The 21266-nt window shown below is 52.4% G+C and overlaps 3 protein-coding genes across 3 annotated transcripts in view; 1 reads left to right on the plus strand and 2 right to left on the minus strand.

The window, feature by feature from the left end:
• Nucleotides 1-577: 577 nt before the first annotated feature.
• On the plus strand, nt 578-1630 carry LOC131207746 (astacin-like). Its single transcript, XM_058200370.1, has 4 exons — nt 578-686; nt 749-946; nt 1010-1327; nt 1398-1630. The coding sequence occupies exons 1-4, from the start codon at nt 578-580 to the stop codon at nt 1628-1630; spliced, it is 858 nt and encodes a 285-aa protein (XP_058056353.1).
• A 209-nt stretch (nt 1631-1839) lies between these two features.
• Nucleotides 1840-6161, minus strand: LOC131207747 (ionotropic receptor 21a). The gene is made up of 7 exons (XM_058200372.1): nt 6058-6161; nt 5632-5711; nt 3770-5015; nt 3546-3707; nt 3240-3481; nt 2846-3179; nt 1840-2785 (listed from the first exon to the last, which is right to left on the minus strand). Exons 1-7 carry the CDS (start codon nt 6159-6161, stop codon nt 1840-1842), a joined length of 3114 nt encoding a protein of 1037 aa, XP_058056355.1.
• Nucleotides 6162-8145: 1984 nt separating this feature from the next.
• LOC131207748 (mucin-5AC) overlaps nt 8146-21266 on the minus strand; it is a 151525-nt gene continuing 138404 nt past the window's right edge. Inside the window, exons 4-13 of the mRNA XM_058200373.1 lie at nt 21204-21261; nt 21093-21139; nt 20617-20817; nt 16060-19569; nt 11808-11812; nt 11429-11525; nt 10951-11370; nt 10572-10864; nt 10151-10494; nt 8146-10083 (exon numbers count right to left, since the gene is read on the minus strand). Of these exons, the coding sequence (XP_058056356.1) occupies nt 9913-10083; nt 10151-10494; nt 10572-10864; nt 10951-11370; nt 11429-11525; nt 11808-11812; nt 16060-19569; nt 20617-20817; nt 21093-21139; nt 21204-21261 (5146 nt within the window). The 3' untranslated portion in view covers nt 8146-9912. The remainder of the gene's footprint in view (nt 10084-10150; nt 10495-10571; nt 10865-10950; nt 11371-11428; nt 11526-11807; nt 11813-16059; nt 19570-20616; nt 20818-21092; nt 21140-21203; nt 21262-21266) is intronic.

The following is a 21266-nucleotide window of genomic DNA, read 5'->3' on the forward strand; positions in this document are numbered from 1 at the left end:
ATGGACACGGTTCTGCGCGGGTACACGTAATACTTCCGGATCGGTTGGTGCGGCTGCTAGTATGACCGTAATCGATGTAACAACAACGGTGACCACCGATTATCTAATAGGTTTGATGTGATGTTCGCTATCGATGCAATGGCAGGGTCCGTTACTAGTGTGTAAAATGGGCCATATACACTTTAAACATTTTCAATCGATTGTACGCAAAAGGTAGCACCTTTTTAAATCAAAATGTAATTATTTTAAAATGCGTTCTTACTTTGGATGTAACTTGCTCAATTGCATTTCGTGTTTGATAATCACAGACCCATTGCTCAAATGTGACACCACAATGCACTATCCCTTCGGACCCGTGAGGAGTTTACCATAACTAGTTTCCGTTTCGGTGAACGTTTTGGTCCCAATGCAGATAAACGAACCTTCCGCTTCAAGTGCATCGACGACGTTAGCTCGTATTTTACTGGCTGGCTCGCTTATGGATAAGGCTGCCTTTTGGCCGGCCTATAAAATACACTCCTGTGAGGCCAAACGGTATAGTTCGAATCGCGTTGCGGAAAGTAAACGTTTGGCGAATATGTTCAGCACTCAACTCAAACTTGCCGCCGTGATCCTAGCCCTTGGCTTGGTGGAACTGGGGCTGGCAGTGGATTTATCGAACTACACCAAACCGAGTGTGGAAGTCGGTAAGACCACTTCTTTACCTTCGTTAGCGCCGGTCGATCGCTGAGTGTCCGTTTTTTTGCAGGGAAGCGACTGAAAAACTTCAAACCAAAAGGCCACGACGAGTACATGGGCTATGCGCATGAGTACGGCTTTGGGCACTACTACGAGGGAGACATTCTGCTGCAACCAACGGGAACGGGCCGTGTCGCTCTTGGGGAGCAGTTTGTGATGAAGAAGTGGCCAGCAGCAGTCGTTCCGTACGTCATCAAAGCAGACTTCAGTAAGTATCCCACCGTCTGGTGGAAGGATTCTTTTAATGTTCATTTCTTGGTGGCTTCCACAGCACCTTCTGAGCTTCGGACACTACAGGCCGCCTTTGACCAGTACCATGAGAAGACGTGCGTCCGCTTCGTACCCCGCACGACGGAGCTGTTCTACGTGACGATAACGAACCGCGATGAAGGTTGCTACTCCTACGTTGGCCGGAATCCGTCCAACCAGTACAACAACATCAACCTGCAGACCCCAGAGTGTATGGAGCACGTCGGCACACCGGTCCACGAGATGATGCACGCATTGGGATTCTTCCACGAATTCACGCGGCCAGACCGGGATGAGTACGTGAAGTTGCACGTCGAGAACCTACGCCCGGAGTACCAGAGTAAGTGCAATAGGCTCGTGCGACCGGACCGTCGACTGATCGTTCCTTTTGGTTTCGATTCCTCCGACAGGTGCGAATTTTATTGCAGTTAACTTTGGCAAGCTCGATCCGGCCCAAGTCACCAGCTACGGTGTGCCGTATAACTACGCCAGCGTCATGCACTACTCGCGCTTTGCCGGCTCCGTCGGTTTGTGCTGTCCGGTATTCACGAACATCAAACCGTACTTCGGAGATTTCGGTAGTGAAGCCGGACTGACGCCTCTCGACACCAAGCAGGTGGTGGCCCGTTACTGCAAGAAATGATACTAGAGATGGCACCGAAATATACTAGACTTCCCCGCAATTGAAATGATCGGCGTTAGAAGCCAACGTAGATTTAAACGCCTGCAAGTATGCAATCGTTCGTGCACAAACCGAAAACATCGACATCGAAATAAGGAAATTGATCGAATAATGAAATAAGGTCCTTTATATACTGGAGCCATCAAGTTTTCAAGCACACAGGCGGTTCTCTAGTTCAAAAACAGCCGTTCACCGAACGATCCTTCGATACTGCCGCGGCCCCCTTTCGGATGCGATAGCGGCGGGTCATGCGGGTCGTCCGGTGCAGACACATTGACTTCGACTGCCACCTCCACCCTGCTAGGCCCGGCAGCCCCTCTGTCTGTCTGTCGGTTGAACATTTGCCCAACCTGGCGTTCCATAACCGAGCTGAGACTGTGGCGATGTTTCGCTTTGCGGGCCACCACTCGTTGGGCTTCCTTCTCGGACATTAGCTGCCCATCGAGGTACACGATGGTCGAATGCCGCCGATCGGGCCCATCGTACAGATCCTGCATGGTGGTTGCGCTGACATCCGACAGACAGTCGGACAGACTGTTATGCTCCGAGACTCCACCGGGCGTCGAGGGATCACCCACCGGTGGGCAGTCCCGGCCGTTACCGGTTAGCAGTCGCTTCCGGGACCAGCCCAGGTTCGCCGATGAACAGGCTGACCCCCCGGCGGAGGACACTGCGGCGGCGGCGGCGGCGGTGGCGGCTGCCAGTTCGTCCGCTTCCTCCTTCCGGCGCTCGGCCCGTTCCTGCATGATCTCCCGGCAGCGGTTCGTGCAGCCACCGACCCACTCGGAGATGAGCACGGCCAGGGCTACGACGTACCCGAACAGCATCAGCAGAAACATACCCTCGGTGTCGGCCAGCGTCAGACCTCGCTCTTCCGGTGCCGGGCCGCGCAATGATTCCCCCACGGATGCCTCCCGGAACCGGCCATCCTTCGTGCGGACCGTGTTCCACAGGACGTCCTTCTTCAGCTTCTTGATGATGCCGGCCTCCTGCATGTACAGGATCGCGTTGTTGAACGGATCGCGGTAGATGGAGTGCGTCGGAAAGGCGAGCGACACCCCGTACAGGGCGAAACACTCGCGGCTTACGTGCAGTCCGTAGCGTTTCTTGGCGAACCTGTCGGTGAACAGGGCGGCAGGTGCTGAGCGGTTCGCGGCACAGCTTGACGGCACTTACCGGTGCGAGAGGTTCGAGTTAATCCGGAACTGGAGCTCCTCCTTCGAACCGATGAAGGCGTACGAGATGAGGAACGCATCGGTCACGTTCCGGACGCCCTCGTCGACACTGCTCACGAACCGGAGGTCCTTCAGTAGCTTGTTGGTGTCCGTGTGGCTCGAGTTCAGGAACCAACGCTCCCAACCACCCCGATCCAGTGTACCGACTCGGTAGAAGCCTCGATGCAGTTGCTGCACACTGTCCACCCGTTCCGGCTTGACGGGCAGCGTGATGAAGGCGATGATGGAACCCGTGTAGCAGGCCGTTATGATGATCGTAAACACCCAATAGATACCTGACAACCCAGTGTGAGTCCTTAAGGGGAACTACTTGGGGGGAAAATCTCGACACTCACCGATCAGCATGCGCGTGGAGGCCTTCCGCGAGTTACTCCACGAGTTCGTGCCCTGAAACGTGAGGCTGTTGGTGAAGGTGCCAAAAACGTACCAGAACATGTTCTCGATTTCGCTCCAGTTGCCGAGCAGATGGCGCAGCGTCATCTTGTCCGAGAACGCGAGCGGAAAGATCGCCACCAGATAGATGAAGATGATCGCCACCCAGACGGGCCACTGGAACGGTCCGAGGATCGCTCGGTATCTGTCGATGATGAAGGTCACTAGTAGAGGCAGGTTCGCAGCGCAGTGGAGTGTAGAGGACGTACCTGGGCAAAGCACTAGACATCAGTGTCAGGAAGGCGGCACAGTCCGACGAGTGCGCGACGGACATTTCGGTGGCAATGTTGCGCTCGATCGACACGTATATGCCCGCCAGTCCGAGATCGGCCTGCCGCCGCTGGATCTCGTCGACCACCGCATCCCCGGAGCTAAACCGGAGTGGACGAAACCGTTAGTTCATGAGAAGGCCCAGAAGGCCACCGTTAGTTACCCCATCTGTGGCTTCGACGGTTCCACGATGTCGTACGTAAAGTTGAGGTACTGCGACAGGGTGTTCAGTATCCGAATCTCGACTCCCTCCCAGCGGATGTTCACGTTACCCACACCGTCGGTCGTCAGCTTCTTGATCACGAACGGGGGCTGGTGGGCGGCCATCACCGTGTACCGGTGGCCGGAGAACCCGCGGCGCAATTTGCGCGGGAACAGATTCACGTTGTTGCGCGAGAACCGATTGCCAATCCACGAGGTCAGCACGCGGGGCTGGTTCGCACCCAACCCGTCGACGTACAGTTCGTGCGTGTACAGCACGTACGGTTGCTCGTTGTTGATCCGCTTGTCCACCGAGTACGACTCGCCGATGACCAGCAGGTTGATGATGTCGCGCGACTGCTTGGCGGCCAGGAACTCCTGGAGTTTCCACTGGCTGGAGCGCGGTATCAGCACGACCTGGCTAGTGAGCTGCGGACCGATTACCCGCCGCGTCATCATCACGTCCGCCAGGAAGATGATGTAGCTGCGACAGTTCGACCCGGACGGCTGCAGGATCTCCGGGTTCTCGAGCGTGTAGTTGGGCCCGATTCGCCCCGTCACGTACGTCGTCGGGAAGCCACTGAAGAGCGCCTCGAGGATGTAGTTCTCCGTGCTGCCCACGTACGTGTCGTACAGCACGATCGGAATGCAGTTGAACAGGTACTTCAGGATGATTCGGTTCAGCAGGGCCACCAGAGACAACGTTTGCCGGTTATCCATCAGGACGTGGGCAAAGTTGCGCTCCCAGATTTGCTCGCGCGTTTTCGGGTGCCCGTAGAAGGTCGGATCAACACGGCGCCGTTCACGGACGGGTGTGTCGCACGCGGCGCACGTTTCATTGTCCCCGCCGTCGTCCTGGAATGCCCCGGTGTAGTATCCTTCGCTAGCAATCTCGTAGTAGCTCGATTCGCGCCCGCCCTTGTAGGCGATCAGCTGCTCGTTGAACCGTTCCGGACGGTGCATGGTGGCGTACACACGGCTGGCCACTGCCCCGGGTGGCTCACACAACAAGAAGACGGCGGACACCAGAAGGCCAACAGTGGCCCGATAGTAGCTTCCCATCTCGTGCAGCGTGCACCGGACGGTTCGGCGGACGGTCGGAACTGCCGGTGGGCCCACCGATGGGGCCATTCCTTTTATATCCCTCACAGCCGGGCAGCGACCTTTGGACCGTCGGCCGGAAATTGAGTTTCGCTCGTGATGGTCGGCTGTGTTTTGATATTTATGAAACATCATGAACCCTTGACCGCTGGAAACCACGCTCACGCTCGGTTCAGGGAGCTACCGGGCTACCGGGTGATGGGGCCCAAAATCGATGAGTATTTCGTGCAACAAATTCCAAGCTCCTTGGCCGGCAACGAAAACACTCGCTCGTGACATTCAATGCCGAGCCATTTTCATCTCGCCATCATACATTCTCGATTTTGTTCGTTTATTCCTTCTAAATGCTTTTACAAAGTATTGGTCTATATCCGTGGTTCAATATCTTGGTCTTTTCTTTTTTTCTTTCAGCACAATCCACACCGGCAAGCAGCTAATCGGACCAGAGCACCACCGGAGGTGCTGTGTGCTATTAAACAACATTCAGTAGCCACTATTTGTGGGGACCTTTTGGCGTAAACATGCAGATTCTTTCAATATTGTTGTTGCAATAAGTCCAATGGTAGGAGAAATATTACCAGACGGTCGACCCCCTGGGACGATCCAAGAAATGGCCGTTAAAGAGATTACGATCAATGAGATTACGATGCCGAAGCAGGAAGAGATGCCAAAGGACGAACTGCTATGTACCACCGATGACGCGGAGTGCTGCAAATGTAGTACCTTCCAACAAAGTTATTTTCGACGTTTTGGTAAGCGTTTCGATCGGGTGCAGATTTTTCTGGGCGCGGACGGATTGATACCTATCGAAGTAAATCGGGAGAGGAAGGTTAATAGAATCGGCGAAAGCCGGTGCCGCTCGCTGGCCGCTCACTTAGCACTACTGTTAGTACACACTTAGCGTTTACTGTTGAAAATTTTATCGTTCCAATCCCGTTGCGCCGCACGTAGACTGTTTAACCAACTGCGACAACTTTTTAACCTGTTAGAAGTACAAACTAAGAGTATAATTAACGAATTTCGGATTAGAATTTTAGTCCGCAATATAATTTGAGTCCGTATTGATCGTGGCCTTGTCTGTTTTCCATTTTGCACCATTTTGCCAGCTCAACGAATCGGTAGTGCTAGAAACAGTTTGAACCGTTCTACCAGACGTTCGTTACGATGGATTGGCTAATTGTTAGAAATATATAGTTCAATTTCACACGTTTATATTTACGTTTGCGTTTTGCGTTGCATACAGTTTCAGACATCAGTTTCCGTGCGATGGAAATTGCGTTTTTTAATATCATATGTGTATTTGTTCAACATTTGTACGATTATGATTATTATTATTATTATTATTACGATTATTATTATTATTATCATTTATTACATTTTACACATATTGTTCTAATTACGTTGTAAACCGTTACGTACCGTTGAGTATGAACAATTTGCACCATCACCATTTTCATCACAGCATGCTGTCATTCCTATAAATGTCAAATTCAAAGCAAGATCAAGCGCGAAATTAACTCTGGAAGTTCTCTTTGAAGCACAAACCGTATTAACGGGCAAAACCGTATTGCAGCAAAAAAGGTGGAATTTGTTATTCTGTCGATTAACACCGACGAAACCGACGAAACCAACGAAAACCTAAGTTGGCGATGGAAGTGCCAACCGGAAGAGCTGAACCGGAGGAATGTACGGAGGAGTGCTGCAGCTGTTGTAGTGCTTTACGGCAACGTGTAGTACACTTGGAGCATCATTGCGCCGATTTGGAGAAGCGATTCGCTCGACTGGAGGAGTCCAATCAGCGACGCGTTCGAGCAGCCACACAGCCACGGTCTGGAACGGTTGCGCCTGCAGTTCGTCTCGCGCCCTCTGCCACGCAGCTCCATCGCGGCGATGCTGCTTGCAGTAACGTTGTAAATTACCTTGCTGAAACGCAGTTAAGATTACCTATAGAAACTTTGGAGGATCTCCAAATTTTCGAGCAAGATTTGCCAGTACGATCGGAAGAAGTTAAAAATTACATGCTCTCGAAAAAGAAATGCACCCGCCAAATTGAAGGAGGTAAGGCCCTAAGCAAAATAGTGGATTATTATTTTGATCGGAACTTTCTGAATAGATGTGTTTGGAAGCTACCGACATGATTATGACATGACATGACATGATTATGACTATTCGCATGAAAATTTTGATAAAAAAATTGAATCCTACGTCCGAAACTCGCGATACAGGTGCCAAACCGACCTTGGACGACCTTGTTAAAAGTTAAAGTGAAGGTTCAAAGTATAGTCATAACTAAACTAGCAAACTCTTTATCAGTAAAGTAATCGAATTGTTCTTTGATTGAGTATTTCTGACTCGATGCGTGTGGAAACTCCTGACAGCGGAGAAAATTGCCTTATCAAGGCACATCGTGTACACAGCTTTGAAGATATGTTGTACGAAGTTGTGAGAATTTGGAATTTAAGATAATGACTATGAAGTATGAGGGGAATTTTTCATAAATGAATTGAGAATTCATATCGGGAATCGAAGCCATGGCCGGTTGATCGACAACCGGTCCCGGGACTCGAATTCGAACCCACGCTAGCTGCCCTGACGAGTGTTACCTATTGCCCTATCAGCGGGCGGTAATCAGCGGTTCGTTTCTTGGTTCTGTTGGTGATGACAAACTGAACCATGGGCCCAGGATCTATTGGATAACATGTTAGAAAGGGAACGATAACTGAAGGACAGCAGAAGGTGCCTCCCTCAATTCAATTCTTAGCCGCAAAAATTGTTCGCTCACTCAACCATCTACTATAGTTGTAATTGGAAATGATTTATGATGTTCCTGAACAGAGAGTAAAGGAAATGCCTATCCAAAGGGTAGTGATAGTGGCACGGAAAACATTGTTCTTCTTCTTATTGGGCGTTACAACCGCTGGGCGATCTTAGCCTGCATCAGAGACAATGTTAATCTCTGATGCTCTCCGTAACAGTTCGTTTTTACGGGCGAGATTGTTAGTCCCGCGCCAACCCCGCGCCGGTATCGGGAATCGAAACTATGGCCAGCTGCGTGACAGTGAAGAATGTAGGCGGGTGATGGATGAGGGAACGCTGGAACCGGTTCTCTTTCGGATTTGAACGCGATCGCACCTTTTCGGAAAGTATCCAACCAATAACCAAACGTTAATAACGTTACACCGGCGCCACTGTTGATATTGATTAAAAATTTATTTTACTCGATTTTTCACGCTCTCGCTCTCTCTCTATCTCTCTCTGTCGCTCTATTCAATGCACTTACACTCTAACGGCAGTGCGTTTCGATTCGGTCGCACCCTAACCTGCACAAGACCTACGTACCGGCAGTATAGCAGTAACACAAACAGCGTAAGTGTAAGATGTAGTAGCGTAAGGGGACAGCAAAAATACATTTTCGGTAAAGAACTAAGGGCCATACCAAGGCTCCGTCTGTGTAATAGTAGGGTCCGTAACATAAAAAGCGCCTCCTCCCTTCTGCCGTTCATAACGCGATGTGCGCGGGCCATGCGGCGGTCAATCAAAATTCCAATGCTCCTTCCAATGCTCCTTCGGGGGTGTGGTTTTGTTGTTGCTCCTAAGAGAGTGCCAGAGGGAAGGCCTAGGTCTATGTACAGGAAAATTATCAGCTTCCCGCCCGGTGCCGCTACATTAAGCTACGGGTGCAGCAGGGTGCCTATCTACCTAATGTTCTAGTGTCTCACTGCAGCTCGCCTGGATTCGGCTGGTCGTCGCGCGTAGCACACAATACTGTCAAGTCAGGGAAGGACGGAACGGAGCCCAACCTATGCGGAGCACGTGTCCTGTCCAGTGCCGGTGCCCTGTTAAAATGGTATGCGTTTCATCGTCACCGGGAAGACTTCCACCCAAAAGGACACCTCTCCAGGCCAGGCGGCAGTGCCAGTGCTGCGTTGCTTCAGTGATTAGTGATTCCTTACCGGTGGAAACCGATGGAATCGAATTCGAAAGCGATCGTATAGAGAGAGAGAGAATCAAAACGCACGCACACAGCCACAGTGACGATGAAACCGGACACCAGCGTAACAGAGCGTGTGTGATCGGATGTGATTCCCATTTTGTCTTCTGATAAAACGGATACTAGCTTTTGCTACAATTTTTGCACTACGTCCTCCCTATTGTTAGAGCGTCTTTCTCTCTCTCTCCTGGGAGAGTTCCTTTCCTCAGCGTTTTTGTTCGTTCGTTATGGCAGTGCACTAATTCCTAATCACCTAACCTTGCGACGACCCCCGGTGCTCGTTGTGGGTGCGGAGGGCGTTGGCACAACTGCTACAGATGCCAGCTTGTGTCTCCGTCACCGTCTGTGCCGTCACACATTGTTATCATGAAAACAAAAAAAAACGTACCATAAACCGTACCATCTTCCGGCCACACACTTCAATCTTCAAGTTTTGGGGGGTTTCGGTTTTGGGGTTGAGTATTATAAACGCCGGGAGCTCCCCTGTCTGTCTGTCTGTCGATCCGATTCGACTCCGTGTGGCGAGGATCCGACTTCGAAAAGGGGTCGATAATTTTGTGCCTTTCCGTTCCGTAAGTTACCCAAACAGGGCGATCATAAATATTTACACAGCACGTCCGGGGCCGGTGTTTTGGGTTTGCCGTTCTGCCGTTTTTGCTTGCCGACTCTCGGATCGCAACCTAAACCTGTGTGTGCCCGGCCGGTACGCGGTTCACTCGCGACTCGCGACAAGTCTCTAGAGTTCTAATAATTTATAGCGGAATAAAATAGTATCATACACTAGAACTAGTTCATGCTCCTGCGTTCCCTGCCGGAACACTCTGAAACGGAACGGAGTCCTCCCGAGCGGGTATCTAGTCTGTGTGGTGGCGGCGACGGTTCGATTAGTTTTCTTTTGACGCTGGCGGGCGCTGGGGAAAAGAAAAAAATCCTTCCGCCCCCAAATGGGGAATTGGAACCAATCAGGGGGAAGGACTCGCGTGTCGGCCGTCAGCGGTCAGCTCCCGGGTGACTTAGTTGGTGTCGGCCACCTCGATGTCGTTGTCGATGCGGGACGAGCGGATCCCGGTTTTGCCGGTCCACGGGTAGATCTCGGGGCACGGCTGGCAGGTGCGCATGTACCGGACGCCTGACTTGTGCCACAGGTTGCAGACCTTCGGGTTGTTGCACCGCTTCGGGCGATCCTGATTCGGGTGGCAAAGGAAGCGGTGAGTTGTGGGGGGTTCACGTGGCCCCAGAGATGCCACTTACCGGGTAGTTGCACTGGAACGGCGTGAAGGAGTTGATGCGCGAGAGCGGGGTCGGATCGCGGACCCACTGCAGGGCCTGCCAGTTGGTGATGATGAAGACGTCCGGCATCGAGTTGATCGCGTCCAGGAACTGTATGAATCCTTCCTTGTGGTGCGGCTGCGTGAACCAGGCCGCGTGGTAGTACAGTCCGAACGGTGCCCGGTTGGTCGTGTAGTGGCGCTCGAAGTTCTTCATGATCATCTTGTACACCCCGTCCGCCTCGGGCGGGTTCGAGCAGGCGTCTCCCATCGAGCAGCGCCCACCGTTCAGGTCCTGCCACATCACCATAGGAACTTCCCAAACACCTGCCGGGAGTAATGGAACGGGAAGCAAGTGAGCAACGGACAGTCCCGGAGTCAGCTATCACTGACCCGACACTTACCCGGATAGCTCTTGGTCGGACAGGGCGGAATCATACAGTCGTGGAAGATCTTGTAGTCGAGCGTGTACGGCCAGCTGGGCGGCCGGTTCTCGTACACCGGCATCGACGAGTCGTACGTGAAGTTGAAGTCGTGCAGCATCTTGAACATCTTGTTGCCCCCGATCGACAGGAACGGGGCCCGCATTCCGCGCACGTCCTCCAGCTTGACGCCACCGTACGCGGACAGGATCTCGCGCTGGCCGGCCACCTCCCGGGCCCACTTCTTCGGCGAGAACGACTCCCCGAAGCTGTGACTGTGTGTGTGTGTGTGTGGAGGGAAATGGGCCGTTGGGTGAGACGCTCCTTGGACCTTGGATCCTACGATCCCCGAATTACTTACGAGACCGTGTGCGACGCCATCTCGTGGCCAACGGCGTACAGGTTCTGGACCTGGCTGTAGTCGGTCCACTCGTGTGACACGTAGAACGTGGCCGTAATCGGGCACCCGTTCGGGTTGACACGACCCCGCTCGAACAGGTCCTGGTACAGTTGCTTGTTCAGGTCGTTGACCGAGTCGTCGAAGGTGAGCAGCACGATCTGCGGGACCTGCTCGACCGGTAGCTCCCCGGGCACGTCCTTACCACCGCAGTAGCAATCGGGCAGCAGGCACACGTCCTTCCGGCACTTGGCGGCCGTCTTGTCCGGGGTCGGCTGTGGGTAGAGCGGCTCCGGACGGGTCGGTGGATACCGGTAGATGTCGATGAACTCCTGTGCCTTCGAGACAATGTTCTGCGATGGCTTCAGCGTTGGCCGTGCTCGTCTGAAATGGACCGATCAGATGAAGGTACTGGAGATCCTGGATCCCCGGGTGGACTCACGGTGGATGGGTTCCTCGGTTGGCCGAGATCGTCGACTGGACCGCGTCGGTCGCGTACTGTGAATTGCCACGGTTCCGGTTGTTGTTGTTGTTACTCACTCTGTCCAGACGCCACGCCGGGTACCCAAAAGAGGGGGGGAGAACGTTAAGAATTAGCCTGTGGGGAACGGTAGGGTCACTGGCAGCCAAATGGAGCCCACCGGGTCTCCATGGTGGGTCACGCAACGGACAGACAGAGAGAGAGAGAGAGAGAGACACGGAGGGAGTCTATTTCGTTGTCGCCCAGTAATGGTATTGCGAAAAGCTCATGTCACTCGATGAGATTAGTAGAGAGCCCGGGTAGTGGGGACACTGTGGAGACCACTCCCCACAGACCCCACCCCCCCTCCCCTCTCCCGACACCCCGCCGTCGTATTAGACCACCAACGTTACGTTACTACGGAGGGCTACCGCAAAGGGCCAACGCCAAGCCAAGATTAGAACAATTACGTCCGGTTTCGAGGGACGCGCGAAGAAGCTTCGCCCGGTAGCCGGCAGCCTGAATGGTGGATGAAGGTGCGAGGGGGCAGGCCGCCTGCCACCGGACAAGAACGGATGAACAGGATGAACGGGGTGAGTAACGGAGAGTTAGGCTACGAAGAGTAGAACTACGGTGCAGATGAACGGAACAGAGCGGGACATCATGAGCAGGGTCTGGAGTGAAGGGCGCTGAAGGACTGGGACTGAGGGATGCGTGGGTGAGTGGGGGGGGGGACAGGACAATCACGTCGCAGGATGATGATTATCGGTGCGGATACACTGTCGTGTCGTGTGTGATGGGAGTGGAGTGTGCAGACGAAAAGACGAGAGACTGTGTTTGTGTCTGTATGTGTGTGCGGGACGCAAGGTTTCGTCCTTGAACCGGTGTACAGCTTTGCAAGCGTTTCCATGGTAACAGATATTGCGATCTCCGTCTCGGGACGAACGCTGTTCCGCTGTTCTTCCGGATCTTCGCCTCGTTCGCCTCGGGTTCGCCCCAACACAGCGCTTTGCGCTTAGCCCCGATTCGGTGGCCATTCGGTGGGGGGGTTTGGATGTGGGTAGTTTCCGCACGGAAGAGAGGTTGCTTTAAATTTGAGGCTTTGTGGTGGTGTTGGTGCAATGCAACTACTACTACTTCTAGTTCGTGTTAACATCCTGGTGTCAGCGGTGTCTAGCTCCACGGATTGGCGCGTCTACTCGCGGCCATCGGTCGGTCTCCCTCTCTCTTTTCGGTTCGCCAGCCGCCACAGGTCCCTCAGGTTCTACTTCATCCTTTTTTGCCGCCATTGAGAGAGAGAGAGAGAGAGCTCCCAGGTGTGGTGTTAGTAGCTAAGGGCCAACTGCCAGTCTCCTCGGACTCGGAGAGCCTGTTTCGCTTCTACAATCGAGTTCCATGGTTTAGTCCAGCTCCTGAAGCGTGCCCGGAAGCGGTGCGCTCAGTGTCGGCTCCTCTCCGGAAGCAGCACCACTCGAGATCCACCTTTCGGCCAGATTTTATTCCGTTTTATTTTCCGCTCAACAACAGCGTAGCGATCGCTGAGTTTTTCTTTGTACCTTCTAGTTTCTAGTGATTAAGCAAGCTACTACCCGTATTACCTAGGACTCTAGGACCTCTTTCGAGGCTAATTAGACCTCAAACTATTACACCAACTACTGCCCTGCGCGGCGGGGGGAGCAATCCGCAATCGCTAGCCGTTAAACCATATTGTCGTCGTGTCGTGAAGGTCGTAACGCGATCGCCTTTTCAACCAAACCAAGCTCTACTACTCACACTCTGCTCTGTTCTCTACTCACACTGTCTGGTGTAGGTGTTTGAGAGCGGTGTGGGTGTGTGGACTTTAGGACTTCCTACGGACTGAGCACTCTGCAGCTTCTCTCTAGAAAGTCGATCGGTTTGTACCTTCGGGGACCGCAGCTTCGTTAGGAAGTCATGAAGGAACAGTACAACGGCAACTTCTTGCTAACGGCTTTTTAACGAGGCTTGGGGTCCTCGAAGGATCTGTCCGCTTGTCTTCGTAGAGGGAAGTAACAGCCATTACGTGGACGGCAGTCTCAGTCTCAGTAATTGAAAATCGGCACAATAAGAGGCTTTTGAGTCCTAGTTGGATCCCAGAGGGAGATTCAACTCAAGGGGAACTAATTTGAAGCTTTTTCTATAAATGAACACGTGGGCTGAAAAGCTCCAAGTCTAATACATAAATTACGCTAGTCTTATTGCATTCAACGTTTTTTTTCAATTAATACTAACCTTCAAAAGGTGTTCGAGGTGGTCACGATATTCTACTCATAAGTTTGTGAGTTATTGCGCAACTTTTGTTATTTAAAAAAAAAATGGACCAACAACAATTTCGTGTTTTATTTTTACACTGATGGGGAAAAATGCCATTCAAGCGAAACAATGATTTGCAATGTGTAATAAAGGGCTCCGCTTCATCAGAACCAGCAATGAAACATTGGGATGAAGACTTCAAACGTGATCGTAGATTAAAAAATTCCACAAGATCGATTTGAATGATTGCAAAGTGTAGTTGCGTGCTTTAGCTGACATTGTAAAGATATCAAAAGAACGTTTGGCCTTCAAATTGCATGAGCATTTGACTATGAGCAAGATCGAGACCAGCAAGCAAGAACGTGTTGTTGATCCTGAGCACTGTTTTACACCACTTCAAACGATCGAAACGATCACTTGTAGTGGAGAGTCACTGGAGAATCTCATCCAATACGCCCGAAGACACAGCAATCGGTTATGGCCTCGTTTTTTTGGGATGATCGTGGGGCGATATTCATCAACCCTCGGTTACTGGAGCGATTGAAGGCCGAAATTGCAAAGAAACGGCCACATATGGTAAACAAAATAAGAGTTATTTCATTCCGACCGAAGGCAACGTGTTACAAATCAATCCAAAACAATGACAAAACTACTTGAATTGGACCTCGAATTGCTCCCACATCGTCCGTATTCACCAAATTTAGCTTCCAGCGATTACTGACCGTTTTACGCCTCGTCCACAGTATGAGTTTTCTCTACAGGTTTTTTTTATATGCTTGCGTCCACACTAGTAGCTTTTGGGCGAAAAATTCCATGAGCTCCAGTGAGTGAAAAGACAGTTCGTTTGTTTATGCTTTGATGTTTCAGTTTCCTTTCCTTTTCCTTGTAGTGCCATTTTTGTCAAAATTTGATCCGCTGTCGAAAAACCCGAGCCATATTTTTGGAAAGCAAAAAACATTTGCCGAAATTTGCCGTAAACTGTCAAATTGAAAAAAATACCCCCGACACGGGAAAATATCCCGTAAACATAACGCCTCGACCACACTATGAGTTTTCTCTACAGGTTTTTTGATAAGCTAGCATTCACACTTGAAGTTTTTGCGCGAGATATTCCGTGAGCTCCAGTGAGTGAAATGACAGTTCGTTTGTGTATGCTTTGATTTTTCAGTTTCCTTTCCTTCTCCTTCTAGTGCCATTTTTTTCAAAATTCAATCCGCTGTAGAAAAACTAGCCATATTTTTGGAAAGTAATAAAAATTTGCCGAAATTTGCCGTAAACTGTCAAATTGAAAAAATACCCCCGAAACGAGAAAATATCCCGTAAACAAAAGGCGCTCAAAAGCAACTCAAAGTAACTCACGGAACTCTAGCAAAAGATTCATAGTTTCTTGGCCTGCCATACATTTTTTCCAAGTTTCTCATAGTGTGGCGCCCGGGTAAGGCACCTAAAAGCAACTCAAAGTAACTCACGGAACTCTAGCAAAAGATTAATAGTTTACATTTTTACCAAGTTTCTCATACTGTGGACCCCGGGTTAGACCTCAAAAAAATGCTCACCGGTAAGAAACGTTGCCCACACGAAAATGAGGTCTGAAGTTTGAGAAAAATCGACCTACAAAAGTGGTATTGAAATGTTAGAACTGGTATTGGATTGTTTGGCTCTTGATGAAGATTACGATGGGTGAATAGCGCAAATTTGAAAATAAAGCGTTTTCTTTCATAGGCCCGTGACTTTTTAGTCCACGTGTTACGACATGAATCAGAGATTGGAAGATGGATGGTTTTGGCGATCGCCTCTCACGTCTCGATTTCGTTTGATCTACTCTCTCTCTCTCTCCCCTTCTCTCTCTCTCCCATTCTCTCTCTCTCCCTCTCTTTCTCTATTTCCCAGAAGAAGTAGTAAGCAAACTAATCGCTACTGTGTGACCACGAGTGTTGCGTATAGTGAGTGGAAAGCGTCTACGCCAGGCTAGGCTCCCTAAAATCCTTTGGCTGGACTCTAGGCGGAAGGTACCATTTGCTAGCCAGCCCTAGGCCCCTAGCCCTAGGCTTGTGAGAGAGATTGGTAGTGGTGGATGGTGGGGTGTTTTTTTGTGTGATGGCCGGCAGTAATACTCAAACCCGCTGATGCCTGACCGCGTGAGAAGTAGAATTAGAGGCAGAGTAGAGGCATCTACGGCGCATAGGCGATAGAATCGTGCTGAGATTCATTATTTGGTTGTTGATTTGATTGGAAAGTTGCAGAGTTTTTTTTTAGCAGTAGTAGTAGTAGTAGTAGTGGTGTTGGTGGTGGTGGTTGGTGGTGGTTGGTGGTGGTGGTTGCTGGGCAAATCATATCAGTACCTCGACGGGATCTCGTTGCACTTGGCGGACAGCGAGTTTTCTGTACATTGTATGCTTTTTCCCGCTGCTGCTGCGGACGGCTTGCCGTACCGGCGTGGCAGTTGTGCGGCTGCGATCGTGGTCTTTATGGCATTATTGACCCTGGAAGCGCGCGGTGGGAGCTTGCTCATGGCGTACGTCGCGGTTGGCGGGCGGACCGTGGTGGTGGTGGTGGCAGGGGATGTGGGGATTGTGGATGGTGTGAAGGAAGCGTCGACGTTTAGACTACCGTTCGGATAGCCCGCAGAGCCACTGGCCACTACGTCCGGAACTGGCGGAACAGGAGTGGAAGAACTCGAGGAAGGGAAGGAAGGTGGCGGGGTGGAGGAGATGGGGCGTGCAGCGTTGTCAGCAGTCGGGTCGGCCGTACCGGACCAGCCAGTCAGGTTCCGTTCGGGCGCCGTACTCGGATACGGGCGCGATGGCACATGGTAACGCTCGGTTGTCGGGGCCGTAACGGTGGGCGTAACGCTGTAACGCTTCGAGGCCCGTGCCATCGGCCGGAAGGTACTCCGAGGGGTGCCCGTCGTCGTCGTCGTCGTCGAGGTCGAGGTAGTCGAGGGCGTGATCGTCGGTGTAGTGGTCTTCGTCGTCTCCAGGTAGGAGTAATCGGCCAGATCTTCGTCTACCTCATCATCCTGCTCCTGCTCCTGCTCCTCATCGTCTTCGTCGTCGTCGTCGACTTGGGTGCTCTCCTCGCTCGTACCCGTACTCGTGTCCTGGTGGAGGTACGACAGCTGCAGCTCCTTCTCGGTCGGAATGTTCATTTCCGGCATCTCGACCGTGGCGCGGAACTTCTTCGTCGTCGACTCCACCGGTCGACCAGCACCATTGCTGTTGGCGACAGGGGCAAAGGAGCTCACTTCAGTCGAGGTCGCGTGGAACCGCGTGTAGTACACCGGTTTGTCGGTGATCTGCACCACTTGGCCGGTGTGGTTCGCCTCCTGCTTGACCGGGGACTTGGCTTCCGTGAGCTCGACCCCATACTTGGCCCTTGGATCGGCCGTCGGAATGTGGTTCAAGTAGGCCGCACTCGGGCGCTCACTGTACTCACTGGAAGATACGACGGACAGTACGGTACTGTCCAGCGAGCCCGAGCCGGGACTGCTCGAAACGTTCCTCGAATCGCTGTCGAGCACCGTGCTCGAACGGAGCTGCGTGTAGCTTTGGGCCGTTGGCCTCAAGCGAGTGTACGACCGGCGAGGTGATCCACGGCCACGGGGACGCAGATACTGCAGGTAGCGTGGTGTGGTCACCTCGTCGTTCGACTCGGCCGATCGCACAAAGCTAAACACCGGTCGGTAGCGCCCGCGATAGACTTCGGTGGGTTTGCTCACCGCCGTGACGCTGACCTCTTCTGGGGTCACTAGAGTGGTGGTGCTAGGAGTCACCGTCGTCGTCGACGTTGTCGACGTTGACGTCGATGTCGACGTAGTCGACGTGGTCGACGTCGTAGTGCTTGGAGCCGGCGTCGAGAACGGACGCTTCACCGTGGGCCCCACCAAAGGCAGGCTTTCCGGTGTCGTCGTCCGGTACAGGTTCGAGATGACGCGCGACGTCGACGCGAACGGTTTGTCCGAGGACGTCGTCTGACGCTGCACCTCGAGACTCTTGTACGGCGACACCACCACCCGGCTGGTGACGGGTGGCTGGCCGGCCGACGGGTCCAGCGTTCTGTTGAGCGCTTCCTTAAAGATAAGGCCGCGCGAGGTAAAGCTTTGTACTTTCGGTGGCTCCTTCTCGGCCACCATCTTCTTGCCCTCCGAGGACCGCGGACCGAGCGACGGAGTCAGCGTGGTTCGCGGAGGGAACCGCGTTGGAGCCGACGTGGTCGACGTCCCCCCTACGCCGTCATCCTTGGCCGGATCGGTACGCAACAAAGGTTCGTCCAATTCTTGCACCGGTTCCGGCTCGTTCGTCTCCTGCAGGGTGTTCGTCCTGGGACTGGAGAGCACCTTCTCCTGGATCAGCGCACGTGGCACCCAGTCACTGGAGGCGGTCGGTTCGACGTGATCGCGGCTCTTATGAAGAGCAACAGACTCAACCGGCGCCGGCGTCCGATCTGGCTGGGGCCGTGCGGTTGTACTAAGGCTAGAGCTTATCACGAATCTTACGTTACTACTAGGGCCTACGGTGGAAGTCGTCACCGTGGTGGTCAGCGGCGTAGGGGTCGTCCTTTCAGTGGTCACACTGGTGACGTCATCAGAAAAAGTGGTTCTGGTGGGCAGCGGCGATCCGAACCGGGAACCACTCAGCCCAGTCAGGGTGTAGGTTCGGTTCGGTTTACCGAAAGGCTGCTCCGGTTGGACCGGTTCGAACCGTAACGAGAATGGGGTCGGTGTCACGGTTCGTGACCGAGAGCCCAAAGTGAACCGGACCGGTTCCGGAGTGGTCGTTGCGATCGTGGAGGACTGTGTCGCCGACAGCGTAGTGGCAATGGCGCTCAGGAAGGTATGCTGTGGCAGCGATTCCCGATAGAGGAACCCACCGTAGTCGGGCAGCGCGTCAGGCGCTTTGGCCGTCGTACTGAAAGGAGTCCGAAAGCTGGACGGTTGTACCTCGGAGAGGACAAACTTTGGCACCACCCGCTGGACGGCCAGCGTTGTGGTGGGCAGCTGCGATGTTGTGATTGGCAACGGAGTAGTTGTGGGCCTTCTAGTGGTAGTGGTACTAGTAGTAGTAGTAGTAGTAGTAGTAGTGGTAGGTATTGTAGTGGTACTTGGAGGGAAGGTACTCGTCAGGGGCACAAACTGATGGTCGTTCCCGGGTTGGGGATCGTATGAGAAGGGAGTCTGCTCGGGCGGGCCGGCAGCGTACGCATGAACCGAGGACGAGGATCGCGCCGACTGGAACGGACTCAAGAGCACCGGCAGAAGCTTCTGGGTGATAAACTGCTTCTTGGAGTGCCCATTCTCCGAGTCGTCGGTGGCCGGGCGGAACTTGGGAGACCCAAAGTGTCGGACCGGTCCGAGCGGTTCCTCGTCGATCGGATCACCGTCCTCCACGTCTACGTCATCCTCATCGTCGTCGTAATAGTGATCGTCCGGAATCGGATGGAACTTGATCTCGGGAGGCGGTGGAGAAGGAGACGAAGGCAGACGGGCCGGATGTCGGTTGTACTCGGGGGACGGTCGGAACCGGGGCAAGTGTTCGGTACGGACGGTTGTGGTCGTTGTGGTGGTGCTCGTGGTACTGGGTACGGTGGTGGTGGTGAGTGTGGAGGGTGTGCTTGATGATGGTGATGGTGATGATGATGGATGGATGTGGCGTGGTGGCACCGACGGGGACGAGGCAGTGCTACTGCGGTACCGTGACTCATCGGACGGGGACCGGAAGGACGGGGGAGCAAAGGACACCAGGAAGGGAGGAGGCGGTTCGGGGGACGATGAGGGACCCGCGCTGCGTGCTGCGAGTGTTAATATGATTGATTTGGGTGTTGTTTTAATGCTTTGATCGTCCAATTGTGATGATCTGTTGGGATAAATATAGCATCGTAGAGATTGACATTTTAGAACATATCGTAACGCACGTAACGCTTGTAACGCTTGGCAAGTGTAGCGTCCAGCGTCGCTCATTTAACGTAGGCTGCGATCGAAGGTAGGTTTTGGGGAAAATTATTTAGGATTGTTTTAGCGAAAGTTAAACGAATCTATGTACAGTGAGCAGTTCCAACAGTTACGCTCTTTTTGCGCTTGATTGAGAACCATGTTACGGATCGTTACAAGATATTAATTGGATAGTTGCGTGAGGAGTGTACTTTCGGACATTCTGCAGTTAAAGGAAGCGTCTAGCGGCGGAAGTGGTTAATCTCAGTCAATGTTACTTGGCCACTGACACTCCCTGGTGAAAGGAGAAGGAAGCAACAAACAAAACGGGAGATCATCGACAATTCTATTGGATGGAGTTTGGGGAACTGTAGAAAAACTTGGGACAGAAACATGCATGATGATCGGATGAAACATGCAGAGAAAGGATAATGGATAAAAGCAAAAGCTGGGCTAATCAGGAGGAAGAATTGCCTAAGGACAACCGCATTTCGCTAGAGAAAGCACTAGAGAGAACTCAAGAATGGCTTTAAGTATTGGAGAAAAATAGACAAAGAAATGGACAGAACTGATCGATGGAGTCGTGAGAGGTATTGCAAAGAAGAGAAACGGAAAATGGCCGCCAACAGTGTTACCGATCCCACTACAAGACTACAACAGAAGGGAAACGGCACTCTAACCCCCGGGGTTTCGGGGAGTTCAGATGGTGTTCTGTCCCTCCGAGTGGTAAGTGTCTGCCGAATGATTTGTTTTGTTGCTCCCTGTGTTGTGTGGCGAGTCCAGTAGCTAGTAAATGGTTTTTGACTAAGTCCAATGCGATCTACCCTAACCAAATGGGTGTCCGTGTTACAGTGTATCAGTGTGCGGTGTGTCTCGTTCCGATGTGATGAGTTCTAATGAGTGAAGCGATAGGCTAGGCTCACTATCGGGCCCCTTTCTGGCCATAATTTCTCGATCCAAAAACGGTCTCTACCTGGTTGTATAGTACTGTGGTATTGGAGCTGGTGTGGTAGTTGTGGTGGTGGTGGTGGTGGTGGTTCTGGCTGTAGTTGACGACGGCAGTGAGAATGGTTCGGGTGTCGTAACGAACGCCGTCTGATACTTGGGACCGTTATAGGCACGGACCGTGGACGAGACCAGTATCGGGCGGTCCGAGATAGAGTTCAGCTCGTTTCTATTGGTTCGCAAGGGAGCGAGTTGGGGGTTGAAAGTGGTAGACAGATTCCGTGGTGTGGAAAGAGCAGTTGAGATCCAGAGCAAAAAGAAAGAGATAGGAAGGAAGTTTAGAGACATTCGGGTATTCTGTATAGAGGGGTTTCTAAAAGGTTCGCTTGAAAGGCAACAAAACAGATAGGAGGCTTTCTTCTCCTTTTTTTTTTTTGCTAAAGAGCACTGCACGAGATGTGCGCCGATAAATGCGGTCATTTAATACTAGATCCTTCAAAATACCTGATTTGCGTATTGGTTTGCTTCGTATTGTAACGATCTTCTTGCAGCTGCAAAAGAGGAAGGCATTAGAATCGATGGACAGCGCGAAGCCGGATCGCCAGCAGTCGGTACCTGAGCCACTAGAGCATCGTCGTAGTCTGCTTGATAGGAGGGCCGCTGATAGGTGGTTCGCGG

Source organism: Anopheles bellator, chromosome 2 (genome assembly GCF_943735745.2).
Source record: "Anopheles bellator chromosome 2, idAnoBellAS_SP24_06.2, whole genome shotgun sequence".
Classification (NCBI taxonomy): Eukaryota; Metazoa; Arthropoda; class Insecta; order Diptera; family Culicidae; genus Anopheles; species Anopheles bellator.

Bases quoted from the DNA above. Each gene is read 5' to 3' on its own strand.
- LOC131207747 (XM_058200372.1), bottom strand. From the start codon at position 6,161: ATGTCTGAAACTGTATGCAACGCAAAACGCAAACGTAAATATAAACGT. The intron at 5,016-5,631 runs GTACTACATTTG...ATCAAAACACAG, and splicing joins GAAAATAACTTTGTTGGAAG to CCGACCATCACGAGCGAAAC. The intron at 3,180-3,239 runs GTGAGTGTCGAG...CTGGGTTGTCAG, and splicing joins CTCCACGCGCATGCTGATCG to GTATCTATTGGGTGTTTACG.
- LOC131207746 (XM_058200370.1), top strand. From the start codon at position 578: ATGTTCAGCACTCAACTCAAACTTGCCGCCGTGATCCTAGCCCTTGGC. The intron at 687-748 runs GTAAGACCACTT...GTTTTTTTGCAG, and splicing joins CAAACCGAGTGTGGAAGTCG to GGAAGCGACTGAAAAACTTC. The intron at 947-1,009 runs GTAAGTATCCCA...TGGCTTCCACAG, and splicing joins CGTCATCAAAGCAGACTTCA to CACCTTCTGAGCTTCGGACA.